General features: G+C 48.8%; 1 protein-coding gene across 1 annotated transcript in view; it reads right to left on the bottom strand.

The window, feature by feature from the left end:
* The window catches only part of GLG1 (golgi glycoprotein 1), a 792,605-nt gene that overhangs the window by 703,299 nt on the left and 66,770 nt on the right, over positions 1–22,536 (bottom strand). The window contains exon 2 of the mRNA XM_086945268.1: positions 14,565–14,597. Within this exon, the coding sequence (XP_086801394.1) occupies positions 14,565–14,597 (33 nt within the window). The remainder of the gene's footprint in view (positions 1–14,564; positions 14,598–22,536) is intronic.

The raw sequence follows: 22,536 nt of genomic DNA, 5'->3' as shown, positions 1-22,536 counted from the left end.
CATAGATTCACATGCTTGTATCAGAGTAGTAAGCAGTGCTCACAAAACCTGCAGCGTTTCCAGGATAGAACCCAGAAGAAGTTCTGCAGTAAAGCAATGTTAGAACATGATCCAAAATACACAAGTCAGATAGGAATAAAAACGATATTCCCTTTCAAATATATTGTGTAAATTCTTGAAAGAAAACATAATAGAACAATCTATAGCAATAGTATACTACATAAGCAAATATATATGCATACATATATTAATGTACTGTATAGAATATTAACAAATCAAATTCTACCTTATTGAAATAGACGTTTCAGAACAGCTTGTCCCACTGCTGTGTCCTCTTTCCACGCAGTGTCCAGACAGTAGTGCTTGGTAAATGAATGCACACTCTTCCACGTCGCCGCTCTGCAGATGTCGGGCAGTGACACTCCTGCAAACAAGGCCATTGATGTCGCCATCTTCCTTGTGGAATGTGCATTCACTTTGGAAAAGAGCGGCTTTCCCGCTTTTTCATGACATTTCAAGATAGCCGATGAAATCCATCTGGCGATACTCAGTCTTGACAGAGGGAGGCCCCTCCTTTGTCCTTCAAATGCGATAAACAATTGTTTGGATTTGCGAAATGTCTTTGTTCGTTCCATGTAGAACTTCAAACATCTAGCAATGTCCAAAGAGTGCAAAGCTCTTTCTGCTTCAGATGAAGGATTGCTGAAAAAGGTAGGCAAAACAATTGGTTCGTTGAGATGAAAAGACGTAGGGACTTTGGGTATAAACGTTGGATTTGTCCTTAATATAACCCTGTCCTGGCGAAATTGTAAAAAGGGCTCTTCCAATGAAAAAAGTTGAATTTCGCTAACCCTCCTTGCCGATGTTAGGGCAAGCAGCAGGGCTGTCTTCCACGATAGGAACTGTAAGTCTGTTTTGTGTATAGGCTCAAAAGGCGGCCTCATAAGTTGCGCCAGAACTGTATTGAGGTGCCAGGGCACTGGCGGGCGCCGAATGGGCGGAAAAACTCTAAAAAGTCCTCTAATAAACTCCTTTATTAGCCTGGAAGACCAGAGAGACGGCTTGTCTGGCTTTCTCCTGAAACGGGATATTGCCGCCAAGTGTACCTTCACCGAGGCATGTGCCAGACCTGCCTTAGATAACGACAACAGGTAAGGTAGAATACCTTCGGGGGGTACCGTTAACGGGTGTAAGTTTTGACTAGCGCACCAGTGGCAGAAACGAGTCCATTTTGCTGCATAGGTCTTGTTGGTGGACATAGCTCTGGCTTGCGACAGAATATGTTTGCAGTCTTGTGGTATGCTTAAGTCTGAATTCCCGCTCATGAGGTTCCATGCGGACAATTTTAGCGATTGCAGGTCCGGATGCAGAATCTGACCGTCTTTCATGGAAATGAGGTTCTGGAATGTCGGAAGTTGTACTTTGCTGCCCTCCGACATCTGTAGCAGTTCCGAAAACCATGCCTGCCTCGGCCAGGCTGGTGCTATCAATATGACATGACACGGTTCTAACCTCATTTTGCGAAGTACTCACGGTATTAATGGAATTGGAGGGAAAGCGTAGACAAACCTTCCCCTGGAATCTTGCTGAGGGTACCTGGACGCAACTGGACGCACTTTGTATTGTCCCTGGTTGCGAACAAATGTAATGTGAGAGTTCCCCACCTTTGAAACAGTTTGTGAAGCTGAGTGTCGTGCAGTTCCCACTCGTGCGTCACGTTCGATGTGCGACTCAGAGCATCTGCTCGTGTGTTGAGGATGCCATGTATATGTTGTACCTGAATCGAAATGCCGTGATTTATCAGCCATTTCCAGATTCTTTGCGCCAACGCAGACAGTTGTTTGGATCTTGTCCCCCCCTGCTTTAGCAGATAAAACATAGTTGTGGTGCTGTCCGTTTGAATAAGCACCGACGAGTGTCGGATTCTGGGTAGGAAGGCTTGAAGCCCCAGAAACACCGCTTTGAGTTACAACATATTTATGTGATGCTGTGCTTCCCAGTCTGACCAGAGGCCCTGAATCTCCAGCTCTTGAAGGTGCGCGCCCCATCCTTGCAACGAGGCGTCCGTTGTCATCACATAATCGTGATCTTGAGGTATAAAATTCAGACCCTGATTCACGTTCTTCTGAACCTTCCACCATGACATGGCCACCTTCATACGGTTCGTGATGGTAATCCGATCCTCGAAGGTTCCTTTGGACTGAACCCACTGCTCGTCCAGTTGTTCCTGCAAAGATCTCATTCGAAGACGGCAATTTGGCACCAGTGGGATGCAGGATGATATCATCCCCAACATGGATTTGTAGATCCTCACAGAAGTGAACCTTTTTGTCTGGAGGGTCGTTGCTAAACCCATTATCTTCTTCATCCGGTCCTCGGAAGGATAAGCTTTCACTGCCTTGGTGCATATCCATGCCCCTAAGAAGTGGATACCCTGGGCTGGATTAAGTGATGACTTCTCCAGGTTGGTCCTTAGTCCCAAGCGCTGGAATAGTCGAATGCTTACAACAAGGGGTGGTGAGGGACAGAGTCTCTGAATTAAGCAGAAAGCTCTCACCCAGTCAAGAGATCAGGGCTAGATCCAACACCGTTTTTTAGCTCACTGCACCATCCCAGTTTCAGAACCTGGCTGTATGCAAATTAGTCTGTTTCTGTCCCAGTGCATGATGGGAACAGGGCAAACCAAACTACAAAAGCCAATTCTTACACTGGGAAGGAAACAAGCTCCCGGGGACCGGTTTCTGGCATTACAGCCGTCTTCGGCCCGGTTTGCTTGAATCCTGATGGTGCAATGAGCAAGGGTCGATTTTGGCCACTATAGGTGTGGCAGGGTATACTCAGACATGAGTCCCTTTCTCACTGCTCCATCAGGATTCAAGCAAGCCGGGCCGAAGAGGCTGAAATGCCAGAAACCGGTCCCCGGTAGCTTGTCTCCTTTCTGGCAAAGAATTGGCTTGGTAGTTTAGTCTGCCCTGTTCCCATGATGCACTGGGCCAGGGACAGACTGATTTGCATATAGCCAGGTTCTGAGCTGGGATGGGGCAGTGAGATAAATAACGGTGATGGATCAAGCCCTGATCTTTGGACTGGGTAAGAGTGGTCTGCTCAATTCAGACACTCTGTTCATCACCACCCCCTTTTGTAAATCGGAATAGTCGAATGCAGCACTGAAGAGACCTTGTGGTTTCTTTGAATGATGGACCTGTCACCAGCCAGTCGTCCAGATACGGGTAAATGTAATGCCCTTGCAATCTTAAATGGGCTGCCACCGGGGCCATGCATTTGGTAAACACCCTCGGGCCGATTTGAGGCTGAATGGAAGGACCTTGAATTGAAAATGGCGACTCTCCACGATGAATCTTAAAATATTTTCTGTGCTTCCGATGAATTGAAATATGGAAGTACGCATCCATGAGATCCAAAGACGCCATGTAGTCTTTCTTTTAACACTTGGAGGATCTCTTGTAATGAGAGCATTCTGAAGGGAATCTTTTTTATGTATTGATTCAGATCCCTCAAATCCAATACCTGTCTCCATTTCAGGGTTTGTTTCTTTTTGATGAGGAAGAAATGCGAATAGAAGCCTTTCCCTCTGAGATGATTCAGCACTTCTTCTATGGCCCCCTTCTGCAGAAGCGAATGGACTTCCTTCTGCAACTCCTGACGATGTTGGTTGAGTCTGAGCACCGGGGGATGATCTGGTGGCATTTCTACAAACTCTAGGGTATGTCCTCTGCTTATGACGTCCAAAACCCATTTGTCCGAAGTTATGGACATCCAGTTGTTGAAGTATTGAGACAGATAGTGGCCGTTTTCCAGGATCTGCTGTGTGGGGAGCGCCGGCCTGAAATCATTGACGTCTGTTAGATTGTTGATTCTTCCCTCTATTGGAAGATTTGCCCCTAGACTGCTGCTGGTAAGAGGAGTTGGAAGGCCTGTACTGGTTGCTTGAATTGTATTGTCTATAACCTTGTTGGTTATAAGGCTGATATCTGTTGGTCTGATATGACGGTCTCTGATTGAATTGACCTCTTGCACCTCTTCTACGAAAGGACTGGAACCGTCCTTGAAGGGATCCCAGCGCTCTAGCAGTATCCGTGTCAGACTTGATACCTTGCAGCGCTCCGTCTACGTGTTTACCAAATAAGTTCTCGCCATCGAATGGCATATCTACAATCTTCGCCTGCACCTCCGGACGAAACGACGTTGCTTTAAGCCAGCCCTGTCTGCGAAGCGAAACTGCTCCAGCCATCTGCCTGAAAGACATAGAGGAAACATCCATGGCAATGTCAATAGTTTCAGCAGCTGACTTCGTTCAGTCCTTGAGGATAGCCGCTGGTCTGCTTTCCTATCCTCCGGTAGTGCAGACAGAATGCGTGCCAGATCCGACCACATTTGTCTGTTGAAACGGCTAATAACTGCCATAGCATTGGCTGCTTTAATTGTAGAGGCTGCCATGACCACAAACTTCTTCCCGGCTCCATCCATTCTCCTTCCTTCCTTGTCTGGTGGCACCAAGGAAGTAGTCACCGGTTTCTTAGAATTCCTCTGCGCCGCCTGCGTCACAAGCGACTCTGGTCTTGGGTGTCCTATTAAACAGGCTGCTGCAGATTCTGGCGCTCTATACTTCTTTTCGATTCTTGGAACCGAAACCGCTATGGAAGCCGGTGTCTAAGATTTTTAGGCCCTCTTCCCAAACGTGAGGGATAATCGGGATTGAGCGAGTCTATTTCCTGGCGTCATCCTTGAAATCATACAAGAAACATTCCTTTTCTTTAACTTCCATATCCAAATGAAATCTCTTAGCTGCCTTCTCCATGATGTCATGGAACCCTCCGATGTCTTGCGGAGGAGAAGTGGATGGCAGTGGAGTAGGTGACGGGGTCGATGGCAAGATGTACTCATTCCATTCCTGCCCCGTAGCATCATGTACAAGCTCCCCTTCCTCAGGCTGATCTTCCTCATCGGAATCCATTAGATCATCCCGGATGGTTATCACAGGCGGTGACCTCACCACTTTCTCCTGAGAAGTAGATTGGGTCTTTGGAGGTTGCGACGGAGGTACCGGCGTCGATGACTGAGGTGCGTTTGCCTCCGGAAAACGGCGGTAATAGTCATTTATCATGAACCTGAGGTCAGAGACAAGAGACACAGGTATGGAGACTGACTCCACTTGCGACTCCTCTCGTGACTCCTCTTGTTGCTCTTCATCCTCATTGTAATCACATGTTTCCTGGAAAGACTCATATCTAGTAGATTGAGCTCTGTCCTTAAAGAAAAAAACCTCTTCCTCGTCTGTGTCCTGGCTCTTTATCTTGCGCTGCGATGGCCTGTAGGCAGCACCTGAGGACTCCTCTCCATCTAAATCTTGCTCCAATAAGGAAGATGGAGGTAAAGGTGAAATCTGTGTCCACGACGTGAATTCTGCAGATTTGCTGATGGTCGCCGAACCCCTTGACGACTGAAACGATCGAATAGAGATCATAGTCTTCGACTGCGGCGATTTAAATGCCTTTGCCGTTGAAAGTATGATCTTCGTCAACGGTGTCGTAGACGACATAGTCACCGTCGACGGAGCCGTCGGCACCAAAGTCGTCGTTGATGGGACCGCCGTCGACGGAGTCCCCGTCGACATCTTCGTTGTCGAGCCTTTCGTCGTCGACGTCGTCGACGGTCTCTTCGTCGACGGAACAGTCATACTCGTCGACGTTGTCGCCGTCGACGCTGCTTTAAATCCTGTCATCGACGAAGCCGTCGTCGGCGAAACAGTCGTCGTCGACGGTGAAGTCGTCGACGAAGCTGAAGATTTTTCCACAGATTTAGCAGTAGAAGCCAGGGAACTGGTTGATGGAGCAGACCCTGTCCCTTTATGTCCTGACAGCTTCTTGGGAGGAGTAATAGGGAGAGAGGACGCTGCCTTCTCCCTAGATTTAATCTTTTTAGATTCAACTTTTTCCTCAGAAAGAGAGGCCTTTCTCTTTTTAGGTGTCAATTTAGAAGATTCCTCCCCAGAATCTGAGTCTGATGCGACCTTCTTTTGAAGCCACAACAGCAATCGAGCCTCTTTATCTCTCAGAGTTTTAGCAGAGAAGGTTCTACAATATTTACAATCCTTGGCCACATGCTTAGGATGAAGACAATATAGGCAGTCCTTGTGAGGATCCTCAGAGAAAAGCCTGGCCTTACCACAGGATCTGCAAGGCCTGAACAGCCTCTTTTTAGAGCTTTCAGCCATTATGACGAAAAAAGGCAGACACAATTCCTTATTCCAGTAAAAAAAGACAGTAGAAGTAAAAGGTCAATAGTTCACTCAGGAACAGCAAAACTGAGCAGAGCTCAGGGAGACTCCTTTCTCACACGAAGGCGGTTGGAAATCTGAGGCAGGAAGCTTCTACTGGGGAGTGTGGGGGCAGGGCAGCAATGCTGATTGTCTGACTTTTGGACCAAACAATGAGGAGGTCTGGTTACCAAATACTACAGTCCATATGGGCTTTTCTATGCAGTTTTCTTCTCTATTATACTGCTTTGGTCATTCTGTTACCGTGAGACTCCCACCATGACGACGGGGAAGATACAAGCATGTGAATCTATGAAAGATGTAATACTGGAGAATTGTAGTTACCATTGATAGCAGTGCTAACATTAGAGAAAGGGGTATTGTAGTGAGTAGTGTTAATGCCGAATTTGCACGCTCGACACGTCGAGCATTTGTAAAATCCATCTTTTACTTTGAGCTAGGTACTGCCACTGCCCAGCTCAGGGCTAGTTTTAACAATCCTGCTGTGCATAATGTTGGCTTTCCTATATGTAATCACAGGGGTATCAGATAATCTCTCACTTAGTATACCATCAGTCATAAGAATTGGCCAGTGTTGTCTGATTATGGACTTGATTATTCTCTGTTTGTTGAAGGACAGAATCAAACGCGGTGCTTCATTGTCATCTGTACCCTCTGTCAGCTTAGGTGTTAATAGGGATTCCCTAGATCTTTCACGACTTTTAGACAGTGCTACATACTATATTAAATATACATTATATACACACACACACACACACATATATATATATATATACACACACACATACATACAGACACCCATATATACATATATGTATATATACATATACACAACACATACACGCACACAAACTCGGAGATTTCAGTTAGGGCTTGCTGTATTATTTGCATTTGTAAGAGAATGCCTAGCACACAAGTTACTTACCTTCGGTAACGATATATCTGTAAGAAACAGTAGTTAGTATTAGATTACTTACCTTAGAATATCCCCAAGCGTCAGACTGGATCCGGAAACTTTTGCGTAGCAGTACCCTTGAGCGTCGGTAGGAGTCGTCGGCGTCGTGATGATGTCGCGGGAGTACTTAGACGCCGCCCTCGCGCACTGACGTCAGTTCTTATTCACAGCTTTTCCAAGCCAGAAATGCAGAGCCATGATAAAAACCAACACTGGTGCCATGAAACTAGGGCCCTGAAAGGGGATGACCTTAACCCTAGATATCGGTCCACAGAACGGGGAGGATGGATAGGGCGGTAAGGAATCTAATACTAACTACTGTTTCTTACAGATATATCGTTACCGAAGGGAAGTAACTTGTGCATCTGAAAGAAACAGGTTAGTATTAGATTCCTTACCTTAGAATAGATACCCCAGCAATACCAACCCCGGTGGTGGGTTTGCGATTCAATAACCACACCAGAAAGTCCTGGAGGACGAAACGGCCAAAGAAGCCATCCCTCTGGACTTGGATGTCCAGGCAGTAGTGTCTTGCGAACGTGTGCAGCGAGGCCCACGTCGCTGCCTGACAGATGTTCTGCAAGGGGACTCCCCGGCCCAGGGCAATAATAGCCACCGTGGTTAAAGTGGAATGGACCCTCAGCCCAACAGGAGGCTCCTTCTTAGCCATAGAGTAGCATGCCTTGATGCACAAAACGACCCACCGAGAGATGGTCCGTTTGTGCACAGCCCGTCCCTTCTTAGCGCCCACGTAACCAACAAAGAGTTGGTCATCCACCCGGAACTGGCGTGGGCGATCCAGATAGTATAACAGCGCACATTTTGGGTCCAGACGGTGGAGTCGCTCTTCCTCTTTACAGGGATGCGGAGGCAGAAAGAAGGTGGGCAAGGTGATGGACTGCCCGATGTGGAAGTCTGTGACTACCTTGGGCAGGAAATGGGGTCTTGTCCGCAACACAACCTAGTCCGGATGGACAGAAAGGAAAGGAGGCTTGGAGGAAAGAGCCTGGAGTTTAGTCACTCTCCTGGCAGAGGTGATGGCAACCAGGAAAGCAGTCTTAAGTGTAAGACGGCGGAGAGGACTGTTATGAAGCGGCTCAAATGGAGCGCACATCAGGTAAGTCAGAACCAGGTTCAAGTCCCACTGGGGCATCACGAAAGGAACAGGGGGGAACATATGAGTGATGCCCTTCAAGAACCTATTTACAATTGGGGACTTGAACAAAGAAGGCTGATCAGGTAGCCTTAAGAAGGCGGAAAGGGCAGAAAGGTAGCCCTTGATAGTGCCCAGAGCAGAGCCCTGCTGGGCAAGAGAAAGAAGGAAGAGGAGAACCGCAAAAAGGGGGGAGGAAGTGGATCCACAGCCTTTGCTGCGCACCATGCCACAAATCTGTTCCACCTGCAGGCGTATACCGACTTTGTGGAGGGACGCCTGGCTGCCAGAATCACATTACAAACTTCAGGAGGCAAGTCAAATGGCTTCAACTGTCGCCGCTCAATCTCCAACCATGGAGATGGAGACTGGACAGGTTTGGGTGGAGGACCGTCCCATGCTGCTGAGTCAGAAGGTCCTCCTGAAGAGGCAGACGAACCGGGGGATCGACAGACATGCGGAGTAGCTCGGGATACCAGTATCTTCGTGCCCTGTCCGGAGCCACAAGGATAACTTGGGCCCGGTCGCGTCTGATGTTCTTCAGCACTCTGGGCAGAAGTGGTATAGGCGGAAAGGCGTACAACAGACCGCAGCTCCACTCGTGACGAAAAGAGTCTCCGGACGAGTGCCGCTTTGGAAATTCCAACGCGTACAACTGATGACATTGCGCATTCTCTTCTGTGGCGAATAGATCTAACCAAGGCTCTCCCCACTGCAGAAAGAGGCCTTGCGCCACGTCCGAGTTCAGACGCCATTCGTGATCCATCATGCACCGACGGCTGAGTTCATCCGCCCTGGTGTTCAGGGAACCTGCCAGGTGTTGAACCACCAGGGTCACGCCCTGATGTTCCAGCCACTGCCAGACGCGCAGAGCCTCCTGGCATATGGTCCACGACCCCACCCCGCCCTGTTTGTTGCAGTACCACATGGCGGTGGTGTTGTCCGTGAACACCTGCACTACACTCCCCCGGACAGAGGGGAGGAATGCCTTCAGTGCAAGCCAGATCGCCCGCAGCTCCAGGAGGTTGATGTGGAGCCGAGACTCCGCCCGAGACCAGAGGCCTCTGATCGCCGCTTCTCCCATGTGGATCCCCCAGCCCTGGAGGGACGCGTCCGTCACAACTACGTGCTCCGGTTGGGGTAGGGAGAGGGATCTGCCGTTGACCCAATCGCGGTCCGTGAGCCACCACTGCAACTGTCTTGCAGTGCCCTCCGAGATCAGGACATGGTCGGACAAGTTGCCCTGATGTGGGGCCACTGAAACTTCAGGTCCCACTGTAGAGCCCGCATCAGCCACCTGGCGTGATGCACCAGAAGGCTGCAGGAGGCCATCGGCCCCAGAAGCCGCAGCGTCAACCTGACGAGACTCTGGATAACGGCTGAAAGATCAGAATCAGAACCTGAATTTCCGAAACCCGTTGTTCGGGAGGATAAACCCGAAACTGCAGTGAGTCTAGAACCGCTCCGATGAAGAGGAGCTTCTGAGAGGGACACAGGTGTGACTTCGACATATTGATGGAGAACCCCAGCAGGTGAAGGAGGTCGGCCGTAGTCTGGAGGTGGCGGACGACTGTCTGGGGCCTACCGTGAACCGCAGGTAACGCCGATGGGCCGGCAGGACGGGGATGTGAAAATAAGCGTCCTGCAAGTCCAAAGCTACCATCCAGTCTCCTGGGTCCAGGGCAGCTAAGACCTGAACCAAAGTCAGCATCTTGACCTTCTCCTTCCGGAGGAAGCCGTTGACATTTCGCAGGTCCAAGATAGGGCGTAGGCCCCCTTTGCCCTTCTTGGGTACCAGAAAGTAGTGGGAGTAACAACCACACCCTACTTCTGGCCCAGGAACACGCTTGATGGCCCCCTTAGTCAAGAGGGCCGTAACTTCCTCTTGCAGAAGTTGCAAGTGATCCCCCGACACGCGGTGGCATGGCTGGAGGGGACGCCTTGAAGGGGAGGGAGTAGCCCCTTCGGACGATTTGCAGCACCCACCTGTCCGATGTGACATTGCGCCAGTGGAGGTGGTGATGGCGAACCCTGCCCCCCACTGGCGTCACATGGGCCTGAAAGCTGGGACTAGGAGGGTTTTGAGGCGGATGCTGCAGGGGTAGGTGTGGACTGGCCTCGCTGTTGTCCCCGACCGCCGCCACGGCGGTTTCCACGTCCGCCACCGCGCTGGATGGTAGTCTGCGGCCCATGGCTGGCAAGACGAGTGGGTGCGACGCTTCCTTGGCCACGAAAGGAGCGAAAGGCAGCAGTTTGCTAGCGCGGGGCCGAGAGGCCCAAGGACTTGGCCGTAGCCCTGGAGTCCTTAAAGCGCATGGTCTGCCTTGAAGCCAAAGATGCGACAGCAATCAAATGGCATGTCCATAAGGGTGTTTTGGACATCAGTCACACCGGATGGAATACCGTGCCGCATCTCGACCCTCGGCAAGGGCATGGGCGAGTTTAGTCCGGGCCCCCTCCGGACATTGTGGCAGCACGTCCGCGACCGTGTGGGTGTAACGGCCCAAGAGGCAAGCGGTGTTGACGGACCACAACCCCAAACTCAGGGAGAATACCTTTTTCCCATATTGCTCATACCTCTTAGATTCCCAATCGGGGGGAGCCGTCGGGAATGCGGTCTGGGAGTTAGAGGCATGGATGACCAGGCTCTCGGGGGTGGGGTGGGTGGACAGGAAGCAAGGGTCACCTGGAGCAGGGCGGTGGCGCCTGGCCACGTTCCTATCTACAGGCGGACCTGTAGCGGGCTTGGACCTAGTGCCCAGGAGAACGTCTGACAAGGCCTCATTAAAAGGGGGTGGTGATGGACGGAGCATCCGAATCAATCAAACACTCACACCCAGTCAAAAGATCTGGGTTTAATCCATCACCGTTCTTTAGCCCACTCTGCCACCCCAGTTCAGACATGGCTAGATGCAAATCAGTCTGACCCTGTGCCTCATGGGAACAGTCCAGCCCGAACTGCCAAACCATGTCTTCTTTGGACCGGAAACAAGCTTCCGAGGACCGGTTTCTGGCATTCCAGCCGTCTTGCTTGAATCCAGTGGCAAAGTACGTCCCTTTGGCAGTTCGGGCTGGACTGTTCCCATGAGGCACAGAGTCAGACTGATTTGCATATAGCCATGTCTGAAATTGGGGTAGCAGAGTGGGCTAAAGAACGGTGATGGATTAAACCCAGATCTTTTGACTGGGTGCGAGTGTTTGATTGATTCAGATGCTCCGTCCATCACTACCCCCTTTTGTAAGGCCTCATTAAAAGGCAGCAGAGGCTCGGCCGAGCTTGCCTGCGGTTTAAGAAACTCAGTGAGGAGGTCAGTCCTCACGGTCACGACGGGGAGCTCAAGGCCCAAGTCCTTGGCAGCCCGCGTCAGCACCACACTTTAGGCAGCCCCCTCCTCCGTAGCCACGCTAGGAGGGGGAGACAAAACCAGTGTCGGGCGAAGTGTCCAGACCACTGGCCTCCCCAAGCTCACCTGTCCAGTCCTGAGAAGAATGGCCCTCACGTGCCTGAGGGTCCTCGGACCCCTCCCAATCCTCGTCGCCACCCATCACCTGGTACTCTGGTTCAAAGGATGGGGCCGGATCATAGAAATAGAAATCTCCAAGCGGCGTCGAATAAGGCTAATACAGGGTAGGACCGGGGACGACGTCGTCCTGGGACGGCGCCGGGGCGACACCCTGGGGGCCGGCAGCGGCGAAGTCGTGAGGTCGACCGGCGACGACCCGGATCCGGATCCAGCGGGACCCTGCGGCGTCTGGACCGAAGTCGCCGGTGGCGCCGAGGCACCCGGCGGCGCAGTGGCACCCGGCCCGCGTGGGGACCCAGACGGGGCCTCTTGGCCCGAAGGCACCGCAGAACCAGACGGAGGAGTGAGCGACTTCATGGTCATGAGGAAGGTCTCTATCTCCTCCGGCGTCGCGTTCTACCCAGGGACTCGCAAGTATGGAGCAGGCCATGACGCCTGCAGCTCCGGCGGAGCCGTGGGGGCGGTGTCGCCCGATCTCCCGGCCGCGTCGGGGGGGGGGGGGGGGGGGGGGGTCAAAAGAGCGATGTCGCATGTTTGACTTCTTAGGTGAGGACTTCGAGCCCGAAGACTGATGACAACTCCCGGAACCCGCGACCGGTCCCTCAACCTTGTTCCGGACTGGGACCTCGAGCGGCGCGGGGCTGACTGCCGGAGCTCGAGTCACTTGCGGAACCGCTCCAGTCTAGCTTTGGACGTCAGGGCCCGGCAGTCGGAGCAGGACTTGTCGTCGTGGTCGGGGCCCAGACAGTGAAGGCACCGGTAATGGGGGTCGGTTACCCACATCATTCGGCAACAATCAGCGCAGGGTTTGAACCCCGGCATCCCTACCGGCATCGTCGGATTCAATAGACTTCGAAAGACGATCAAAAAGGATCGAAAAAGTTAGTCAAAAATTGACTATGGGTACAACTTTTTCCGGATCGGCGCTTGCTGGCGTGGAAAAAAGAAGAAGAACTGACGTCAGCGCGCGAGGGCGGCGTCTAAGTACTCCGGCGACGTCAACCCGGTGCCAACGACGGACTCTGAGCCGCAGACGACGCCTACTGACGCGTAAGGGTACTGCTACGCAAAAGTTTCCGGATCCAGTCTGACGCCTGGCGATATTCTAAGGTAAGGAATCTAATACTAACTTGTTTCTTTCAGATATGTTTAACTACTAACAACCTCACTTAACCGAACAGGAACTGTGAGAGGGGTGAGAAACACCAGTCAGTTTTACTTTTCTCAGAAAAATCTCTAGTTACAGAACAATTCAGTGCATTCTAAAATATACTCGCTTACAACATAAAAGGTGATCACGGAACACTAAAGACAACAAGAGATCATTTATTTGTTGAATATCTAAATAATTCCAATGCGCAGAATATATGAGTCCTATGAATGTACATTTAGATTAGCTAATGTGGCTCACGGAGTACAAACCAGCAATTTCAAGGATGGTTTGTGTATTTAAGCAAACAAGCCTTTGGCTCTCACAACTGCGCTTGAAGTGACATTGAAAGGACATGCATTAGAGTGTACTAGGATAAAACAAGGCAAATTGTTTAACTTTCACTGCATGGACACCACCTGCTCAAAATGGTGCAACATAGTGCTGTACTGTTCGGACCAGTCAAACAGGACACATTGAGCTTTGCCTGGCATGGGCACTTGCACAACGCTCCTCCATTGGCAGTCAATATAATGTAAATATTAAATGTAAATCTACAGGAATTTATATAGCGCAAATCACCAAGCGGTTTCTAAGCGCTTGCTTAGGGAACCCTTCCTGGTATTCCCCTGTGAGATAACCCCGGCAGGGTATCCGCAAGGTGAAAGCCAGGCATCCCGCCGCGAGGGGCCGTTGTGGAGATTAAGCAAGCTATTGCCCAGAGTCGCAGAGTGTGAACCTGTGAATCGCGTAGGCACCGGAGCGAGAATTGTCGAGTCCATGGACATTTTAGGACTCAAGACCCCGCCGAGCTGGAAATTGAACCCTGGTCCCGGGCTGACCTCTGCTTCTAGGTCTGCCTCCTCTAACCAATGAGCCACACTTCTCCACTCAACACGTTAATCTCTAAAATGACTTTCCACTGAAAGGAAAAGGAGAACACAAACTCCCACTGCACAGAAGAAAATGATTGTCACGTAGGTAAGTCCACATTTACATACGCCATACCGGGACTAAATGGGTGAAGAAACAAAGCCTGCATTTCTACAAGCTGTATGAAGGCTTTGCAGCTGTGAAATAATGGGGAGATGGGATCAGAAAATTAAAACCGATTGGAAATTGAGACTGATGAGTTTGAGGCTATGAACATAAGAGCAACAGGGTTGACATATTACAGCAGCAAAGGTCAACTAAAAGAAGTATTAAATAGCTTCATTATATTTATTAACCACGAGAAACATGGGATCAAGTCAGCGTAACTTGGCATTTGCTGCATTCAGAAACCTAAATTCAAGCATTCCATTTTTGTTTCACATGCATAAATAATTGTAGCTAACCCATCTGGAAAATCTTCCCACCCTAGCACCTAAGGGCCAGTCTGCTTTAAGTCGTGCCCTTCAATACATCTTACAGAGCCAGTTGCAATGGTAAGGAGTGTGACATGGTCAGGCCAGCACAGCATATGTAACGATTTCCATACTTACATGATTGCAATCCGAGGATATTTCGTTGTCGGGCTGAAAATAAAAAATAAAATAGAGTTAGGCGACAATACTAAACATACAGCTGAACTCTGCACAGCAGACTAACTAGTACACTGATGCAAACAACACACCATTAGACTGACTGCCCGCAGTTCTGTAAATCCTCCAGCCTTCCCTTTATTATACATTGCAGAGATGGTAAAACGAACAAATCCCTAGTTCTGGGATCTATGGACTGATCAAATCTTTCCAAACCAATAGTATAGAAAAAGGAAAAGTCTACGTAGATATAGTACCAAGATATGTGACACCGGTTTTACACAAATCTGACAGATTCACCTGCACACGTTTTAAAACAGCCTGCAAATTACAGACATTTCTTTATAAAGTATGGTGTAGTGAAAAATGCTGGAATTGGAATAGCCCACCATAGCCCCTACATTGTGTGCAAAACTGACTTCTGTTGGTTTACCCCTATTCTGGGAAGGGAAACATGTATGCATTCCAGTAATATTGAACTACACAATCACAAGAGTTTAGCAAATTATCCAAGCTGAAATTAATTTGTACCCTACTAAACATACATATTGACCCAAAGAAATGGCTTAATTATTCATTTGTATAAGAGAAATAAGGAACAACTTTGAACCAAACCGGACACCCCTTGTGCATATACTCTAAAGAGCAGGCTAATATGCAGCTCAATAAATGAAATGCATAAGATACAAATATACATTTTCATTGTATTAACAGTTTTACTTAGTTAACTTATTGTCATATTGCAGTCAGTTCAAAGGACTGGAGTCTGATGATCAGGCCTGGGCGTAGTTTGCAGAGTTTAGATATGCAGAACTCCCCGAAGTGACAAAAGAACTCCGCGGAGTTCCGCAAGTGGCGGAGTGCAGTGTGAACTAGTGTTCACGCTGGTCTTCCTGCCGTTCGGGTAGAAATTCTCCCCAAGCAGCAGCTCGCTCACTTACCGAGCAGGGAAAAATCTCCACTGCACTACTACGCAGAGTGGAGTTTTCTGCACTCCGCGAGCTCTGCGGAGTGCAGAATGCTGAAAACTCAGCGAGCGGAGTTTACCGCCCATGCCTACTGATTATAGAATCATCCAAACCTTCAGATGGGCATTAGTACGCAGACCATATACCTAGCGGTCCAGCACCTTGAATCGCATTACAATTTAACATGATACATATTCTGGACCTCAGCCATTAAGAATCCTGTAACCACTGGCTACAAGTGTAATCCTCTAGCAGTCCAGAGGACAACTGCCCTCTTTTTCGCCACCCCAAATGGCATTAGTTAGAACACAAACCAATGTTCAAGTGTCATTACTTGGAGTCACACTTAATGAAAGCTTTTCTAGTAACCACAATAATCCCACTCCTACCAAGAATAATGAAAGTTATCTGCCAAAGACCACACAAATGCCCAAAAAAAAGCCATTTCATATTTACAAAAAATGTCCAGGCTTCTCCTGGCTGATGGGTTATGCAAGGGGCATCCTTATTTCAACTGATGCCAATGATCAAAAAGTTACTTTCCTTCCCTAACGCCTTGTCTGGTAGCAACTACCGTAAAAGTTTCACCAGGCCTCATCGGGAAATCCGGACCAGTATCCTCTGCACGCCAGTAGGCAGCTTTGTTCAGCCTAGCATCAAGGGATAAGTGTGGTGCCTATACAGGGGCTGTTGTCATTTTCTATTTGTGAGATTTCCACGCTAGAAGAACAGTGCCACGACAGAATGGTGATGGACTACTGTGCAGACACTAAGAACCTACAAGGGTCAGCCCTCGTAGAGAATTACGTATGCAGAGAGCGGAGGATAGGTGTCCTGTAAGCAATCTGCAGTTATATAGTCTGTCAGATAAGGTGTTACCAAAGGTAAGTAACTTGTTCATCTGACAGACTTCTAGATGCACATTTCTTACCTTAGAATAGATTCTCAAGCAATACCTCCCCAGAGGTGGGTCTGTGAACGGATTTAGGCCAATACAAGGGTGGTTGGTCTTGCAAAGGTGAAAGGTCCAAAAGGGCTGACAAATAACTTAATAGTGGCCCTAGCAATGCCTTGCTGGGCCAAAGACAAAGCATCCAACAGTTGGCTTGTAAAGGGCCCTGCATCAATGGATTTCGTAGCCTAATGGCATCCATAACCTAAGATGGTAAATTGAAAGCAGTCAACTCCACAGAGCAGTACCACTGCACAGGTTCGGAAGTAGAAACCCACCCTGTTGCTGCAACAAGATCTGCCAAAAGCAGGAACCAGATTGGGGAAAGAATCGCTCATGCCCAAACCTTCAGGTACCACCTCACGCCCCCCCCCGCCTCCCTCTCCCCGCCCTCTGAAAATGCTACAGATTAGTCACAAAACCAGATTTCTCTCGGATATCAACCTCACCAGACCTCCCTAAACTAGCAGGGACGCATCAGTCACCAAAGTCAACTCTCGGTGGGGGCGAGTGAGAGGGGGTCTGTCGCTGGTCCAACTGTGGTCAAGTAACCACCACTGCAGATAGCATGCAGGCATCTCCGAAACCTTGATGGCATCTGTGAGCTGAGCTCTCGGGACTTCAGATTCCACTGCAAGGCCTGCCTATGCCACCTGGCATAATCAACAAGGAGGCCAATAATCTAAAACCTCAGAGCTGTTCTTACCAAGGTCCAAGACCAAGGTTGGAACATCAGTATCATGGCCTAAATTTATTGGACTCCTTGAAACAAGGGAAGGCAGTGAAGTGCAGTGTTTTCAAGACAGCTCCTATAAAAAGGAAGTCTCAGAAGCGGAGTCAGGTGTAACTTCTGCATATTGATAGAGAACCCCAAAGATGTCTGGTGGTTTCCAGTTGTCTGGAGGTGGTATCCCGACTGACTGCGATGAGCCCGCCTACAACAGCCATTCATACGGCAATGCTAGTATCTCAGATGTCGGAAAATGAGCAGCTACCACTGCCATCACTTTCATGAACACCTGAGGAGCACTGGTGAGGTTGAAGGGGGAGCATGGAAAATTGAAAGTGCTCCTGGACTCCCTTGAACAGGTAGTAGGACAGGTATATGAAAATACACATACTGTAAGTCCAAGGTTACCATTCCGTTACCTACATCCAGGGCAGACATAATATGGAAATGGGCTCCATTAAGGTGTCAGTCAGGGCTTCATTGAATGGAAACAAGATTTTTGATAACTGACCCAAGTAGGAAAATGTCTTTAAGGACCTCTGTCATGAGCTCAACAGAAAGTAGTTGAAGGTTGAGTACCTCAGCCACTAGACTAAACTAAAACAAAAAGGCACTCTCCTCGGCTGGGAGTCCAAAAGCCAAATTCCCTACCCTGTTACACACGGTTTCTTAACCGATTGACTTCTGTGGACACCCATTTAATAATTACTGCGACATGGGGACCCCCATTGAATAAATATTGGAATGCGGGACACCCACTGAAGTAGAAGACCAGATGTGAGAAGTTGGCCTGATATATGATGCGCACTAGTTCTAGTGATCACCTTGTATCAGTCCAAACAAGCCTTATGGTGATTGGTTGTATGTCAACCTTATAGACCAGCTATCCTAATGGTAGCATGGACAAAGCAGTCTTAGACTAAACTCTTTTGGCATGTGAAGCCAGCTGTTTTACCACATACAACCCCTTAAATACCAGATGAAAGGACACCACACAGGTGGTTAGGAAAATAAACAATATATATTTATTACAATAAAACACCTCTGAACTTTTTATGAGATCAGAGGGCTAAGCACATAACAAGACTCTTAAGAAAAATACAGTAAGTCGCACAAATTACAATGGTGCCCTAGGGGCACGACAAACCATATACTAAGTAAATGGTATTAGTAGAACGATAGGAGAAATGAAGATGCCCAGAGGCTGTAGGATCGCGGGGACTACACTACCCTAACCTTAGGTAAGGAGCAGGAGGCCCACGGAACGCGTGTGCAGAGTGTGAACTCACACGCGAGATGCGGTACAAAGTCAATGGGCACGAACAAGTTACAAAATAGGTGAATACGGATAGGTCTGACTGGTTACGACTAAAACTACAGGATACCTGGACACTAGGAAGTCAATCTACCTATCAGCACCAAAATGCTCTCGTTACCTCACCACGGACTGCAGGTGCATAGGTGTGAAAGTGTGTCGGGTTTCCGCGTTGAAGTCAATGGAGCCTTGAAGAAAGATGCTGCAGGCGACCAGGAGGAAGATCAAGGAAGATGGAGACCTGAAAGCAGAGGTGACAATGTTCACAGTCACTAGCCAGTGACTGGAGTGGAACCAGGAAGGAGCCAGATTCTGTTGTCGCGATCAGGTGAAGAGTGGACGCTTGACTCTGCAGCCACGTGGACCAGGAGGTGTCTTCGACGACCAGGATGGAGGCACGAGCTGTCCCACGCAGGCTCTCGCTGTCGGCGGTGTCTGATCCGGATTCGGAGTCAACAGGCCTTGGCAAAGGCAACCCACGCGGTGAGTAGAGATGGCGTCTGGTGCGGACCAGGAGGGTCCGGGGTGCTTCTCCTTTGCAAGGAAGCAAGGGCCAGTCTAGAGCAACCAGACCATCGGTGAAGATTTCAAGGATCGTCGTATAGAAGGCTACTAGCCAGCCGGCAAGTGACCAGACAACGCGTCGAGCAGCAATCAAGCAAAAGGGCAACACGCAGATCTCATGGATGCTGGAGGGCTGGTCTTCTGTGCAGGAGCTGCTCGGGGCTGGGGCTTCTCAATCCCCCAAAGCACTTACTCGAGGATGCCTCTGAAGTCGTGCTGGAAGCGAAGTGCAGTTTCTCCAAGATGTCCGGTCCCACGTGTCTCGTCGCACCCACAGGTCTCAGCTGTGCTGCAGATGTAGGTAGAGGTCGGAGAGGTCTGGAAGTCTGGGTCTCGTCGGGCTCTGAAGTCTGGTTCCACCAGGAAGGACGACAAAGTGAACCGCTAGGACGCTTGATGGTGCCTGCAAATGCAGGGTGGTCACTCCTTGGCCACAAGGGAGATTTTCTTCAGTCTTCTGTGGAGCAGAACTTCAAAGTCCAGAGTTTCTTCTTTGTAGTTTCAATTCAGGATAATCTAATTTGGAATGGGACCAGCTCCTACCTTTATTCTGCTAAAGGGGGCTGTACTGTGACTAGGTCCCTCCCATGGGTGGGACCAGGAAGGGGGGGTGGTTACACCCCCTATCCTTTGTCCGATTTCACACCAGAGCTGGGCCTGGAGTGCCCCAGCAACTGGTTTGAAGCGGGGTATGCACAGGGACACCTTGTGTGCCCCAGGCATGTCTCATTCCTTTCAGCCCTGCCTATCTGGATACACAAAGTCCTGTCTGGGGTGGTGCTAGCACCTTCCCAGGCAGGAAATCCTTTGTCCAGGCCTCCGTTGCTGGAAGGACTCCCAGCAGCAGGAGGTCAGACTTGTGTCTGTGGCAGCAGCATCCATTTTGTGATGCGGAGGCTCGGGTTAACTTTAACCGAGGTTCTAGTTACTTACATGTCGTGTCCCTCTAGAAGGGGGGAATGCTACCCCCGTCGCCAGAACTGGCGAGGGGGTAGTATTCCAATTCATATGACACCTTACTCGACATGTTTTGATAATGCTATGCCAAAGTTAGCAATAACCGCGAGGATTATAATGCACTTAAGAGTATATGGTATAGCGTTATCATGGAACAGCTATAAGGACATGGTTCCGAAAGCTGCAGACAGGCTCAGCTCATGCTAGAGCACCATCTCACATAATTCCAAGCACTCTGCCTTCAGGGTTGATAAGGCATGCCATAGGAGTGACTTATAGGAGTATGTGTCCATTTTGGGGTTAGATATAGGTATACTATATCTACAGCAAAGGGTGATTACACCACCTTGCCCCAGCTGTTTTACTAGCCAGTTGTGTCTGTTTAGATGGCCAGCCAGGGGTGGCACAATACATGCTGCAGCCCCTGGTAGGCCTTGGGTACACTTATGCCCTGGGTACCTATGGTACACTGTACAAGGACTTACAAGAGTGACCCAATACCAATTGGTAAATGCACCTAAAGTACATGTATGTCAATTTAGATAGAGAACAAGGCTGTGGGTCTGATTAGCAGGCTCACAGCCAAGGAAAGTCGTAAACAAGTGAAGCAAAAAGGAAAAATCTGGGGTGACCATAGCATTGCAGACCCTACTCTCCTACACCAGAGCCTATACATTTTCGATGATTTGAGTCACAAAACAATACACAAGGACTACTCATCATCCATACTATATTCTGTTTGCTACATTTGCACTGCTCTTTCAAAACAATCTGAGAGTACTAACTTTATTAATCGGTTACTATTTTTCTAAGCAGCCATGGACCCTCAGAGTATGCTTCATAGACCCCCAGGACCACAGGTTAAGAACCGCTGCTATATCAGTTTAAGCATCAAGCCCACTGGCCTCCTGCAAGTCCATGCAAGACTGGGGGTTAAAACATATCCATTACCAGCATAATTCGAGTGATGCAAATCTTGGTCAGAGTCCAGCCAACAAGACAATAGCGGCTCTGAGGGAACCTCTGCGGTCAGGGTCTCTTAGGATCAAACTCCAGCTGTGTGGGGATCAAGTGTGCTGAAGCAGATTTAGAGCAAGACCTCTGCCGAGGTGGAGCAGATGACAGTTTGAGGTCCGATATCAGAGTCTGTACCAGATTCTCCTCCGCAGCACCAACATCAATGAAGATGAAGGAGGGACCATTGTGGGTCTAAAGGTCTGCACCAGAGACAGTACTGAATCTGTAAGAGGCCTCACGGTTCTAAAAGGCACTGAGAATAGAGCCACCTATAGTAATCTGACTGAGGGCCCCTGTAGATTTTTTTTAGGCCTTAAGGCTTGCCAGTGGGAGCTAAAAAAAGTGCAAAAGATACACAGCATGGCCGATCTGCCATGCAAAGCACTTCGGGCACATTGGGATCAACTGCAGAATCAGCTCCACATTCAGAGATCAGGAGCAATATCAATTAGCACATTTGCGCCATTGTAACATCTCAATGGAAACAGTGACAGGATGAGGATTGAATTACGCTTAGTCTTTTTACGTTTCTCCGATTGGACTTTGATGGTGAAAACTACTCACGGGAGCAGCCTCATAACCATGAATGCATTCTGGGCCTTCAACTTGGAGCAAAAGTAGGAGCCCAAATTACAAGACCTGTGACTTGTTCCTGTGTTTGGCAATGTACAGCCTAAGGGTCTAAGATCCGCCTTTGGATACATGAGGGCGCACATGTTCAATTGTACATTTCTTCTTTATATATATATCCACTTTATTAATCAGTTAAAATAATTTAATTTTCTAAGCAGGCATGGACCCTCTAAGGAACCCCAAGCGTTTATGGACCAAAGTTAAGAACCATTGTTTTATCAGTTCAGGCGAATAGTGCAAAGGTAAGGAATCTACATTTAGAAGTATCCATCAAGTTCAACACTGCTCTAAGAAATATAGCACTGAATAAAACAAACAAAAGGAGGTTTGAAAATACCAGCTTATATGTCGCAACTTCCAAGCATGTGGGCGAGCTGCTTAAGCCTGGCCTTACAGCTCCTACTCTTTAGGACTATACAAAAATATCAAAATTATTTACTAGAATTTGGCAGTCACCAGACAGTTGTGAGCACTGATTTAGCACACCCACATTACCCTTTAAATGCCAGAAAGAAACTAAGCGTACGGAAAGGTTGACACCACAATTAGAGAAACACATGCACTGGGATTTTCTTAGGACGTTTCACATATTCTGTACTTGGACAGGTTTCACACAGATCAACTAACCAAGTTACTAGTTTCTTAAATTGGCACTGTATTTTAATATGCAATTATTGAAACAAAAGGGGTTGCTTATAGACAGTTCACAAATCAACAACGTAAGGTTCTTCAGGTTCACTGTGACCTGAATAAAATAAGAATGCATGGAGAACAAACAGAAAAAGAAGAAAAAAAAC

The sequence above is a fragment of the Lissotriton vulgaris genome, chromosome 12 (genome assembly GCF_964263255.1).
Source record: "Lissotriton vulgaris chromosome 12, aLisVul1.2, whole genome shotgun sequence".
Lineage (NCBI taxonomy): Eukaryota > Metazoa > Chordata > Amphibia > Caudata > Salamandridae > Lissotriton > Lissotriton vulgaris.
Note: the sequence above shows the minus strand (reverse complement) of the source record. Positions and strands in the feature narration are given on the sequence as shown.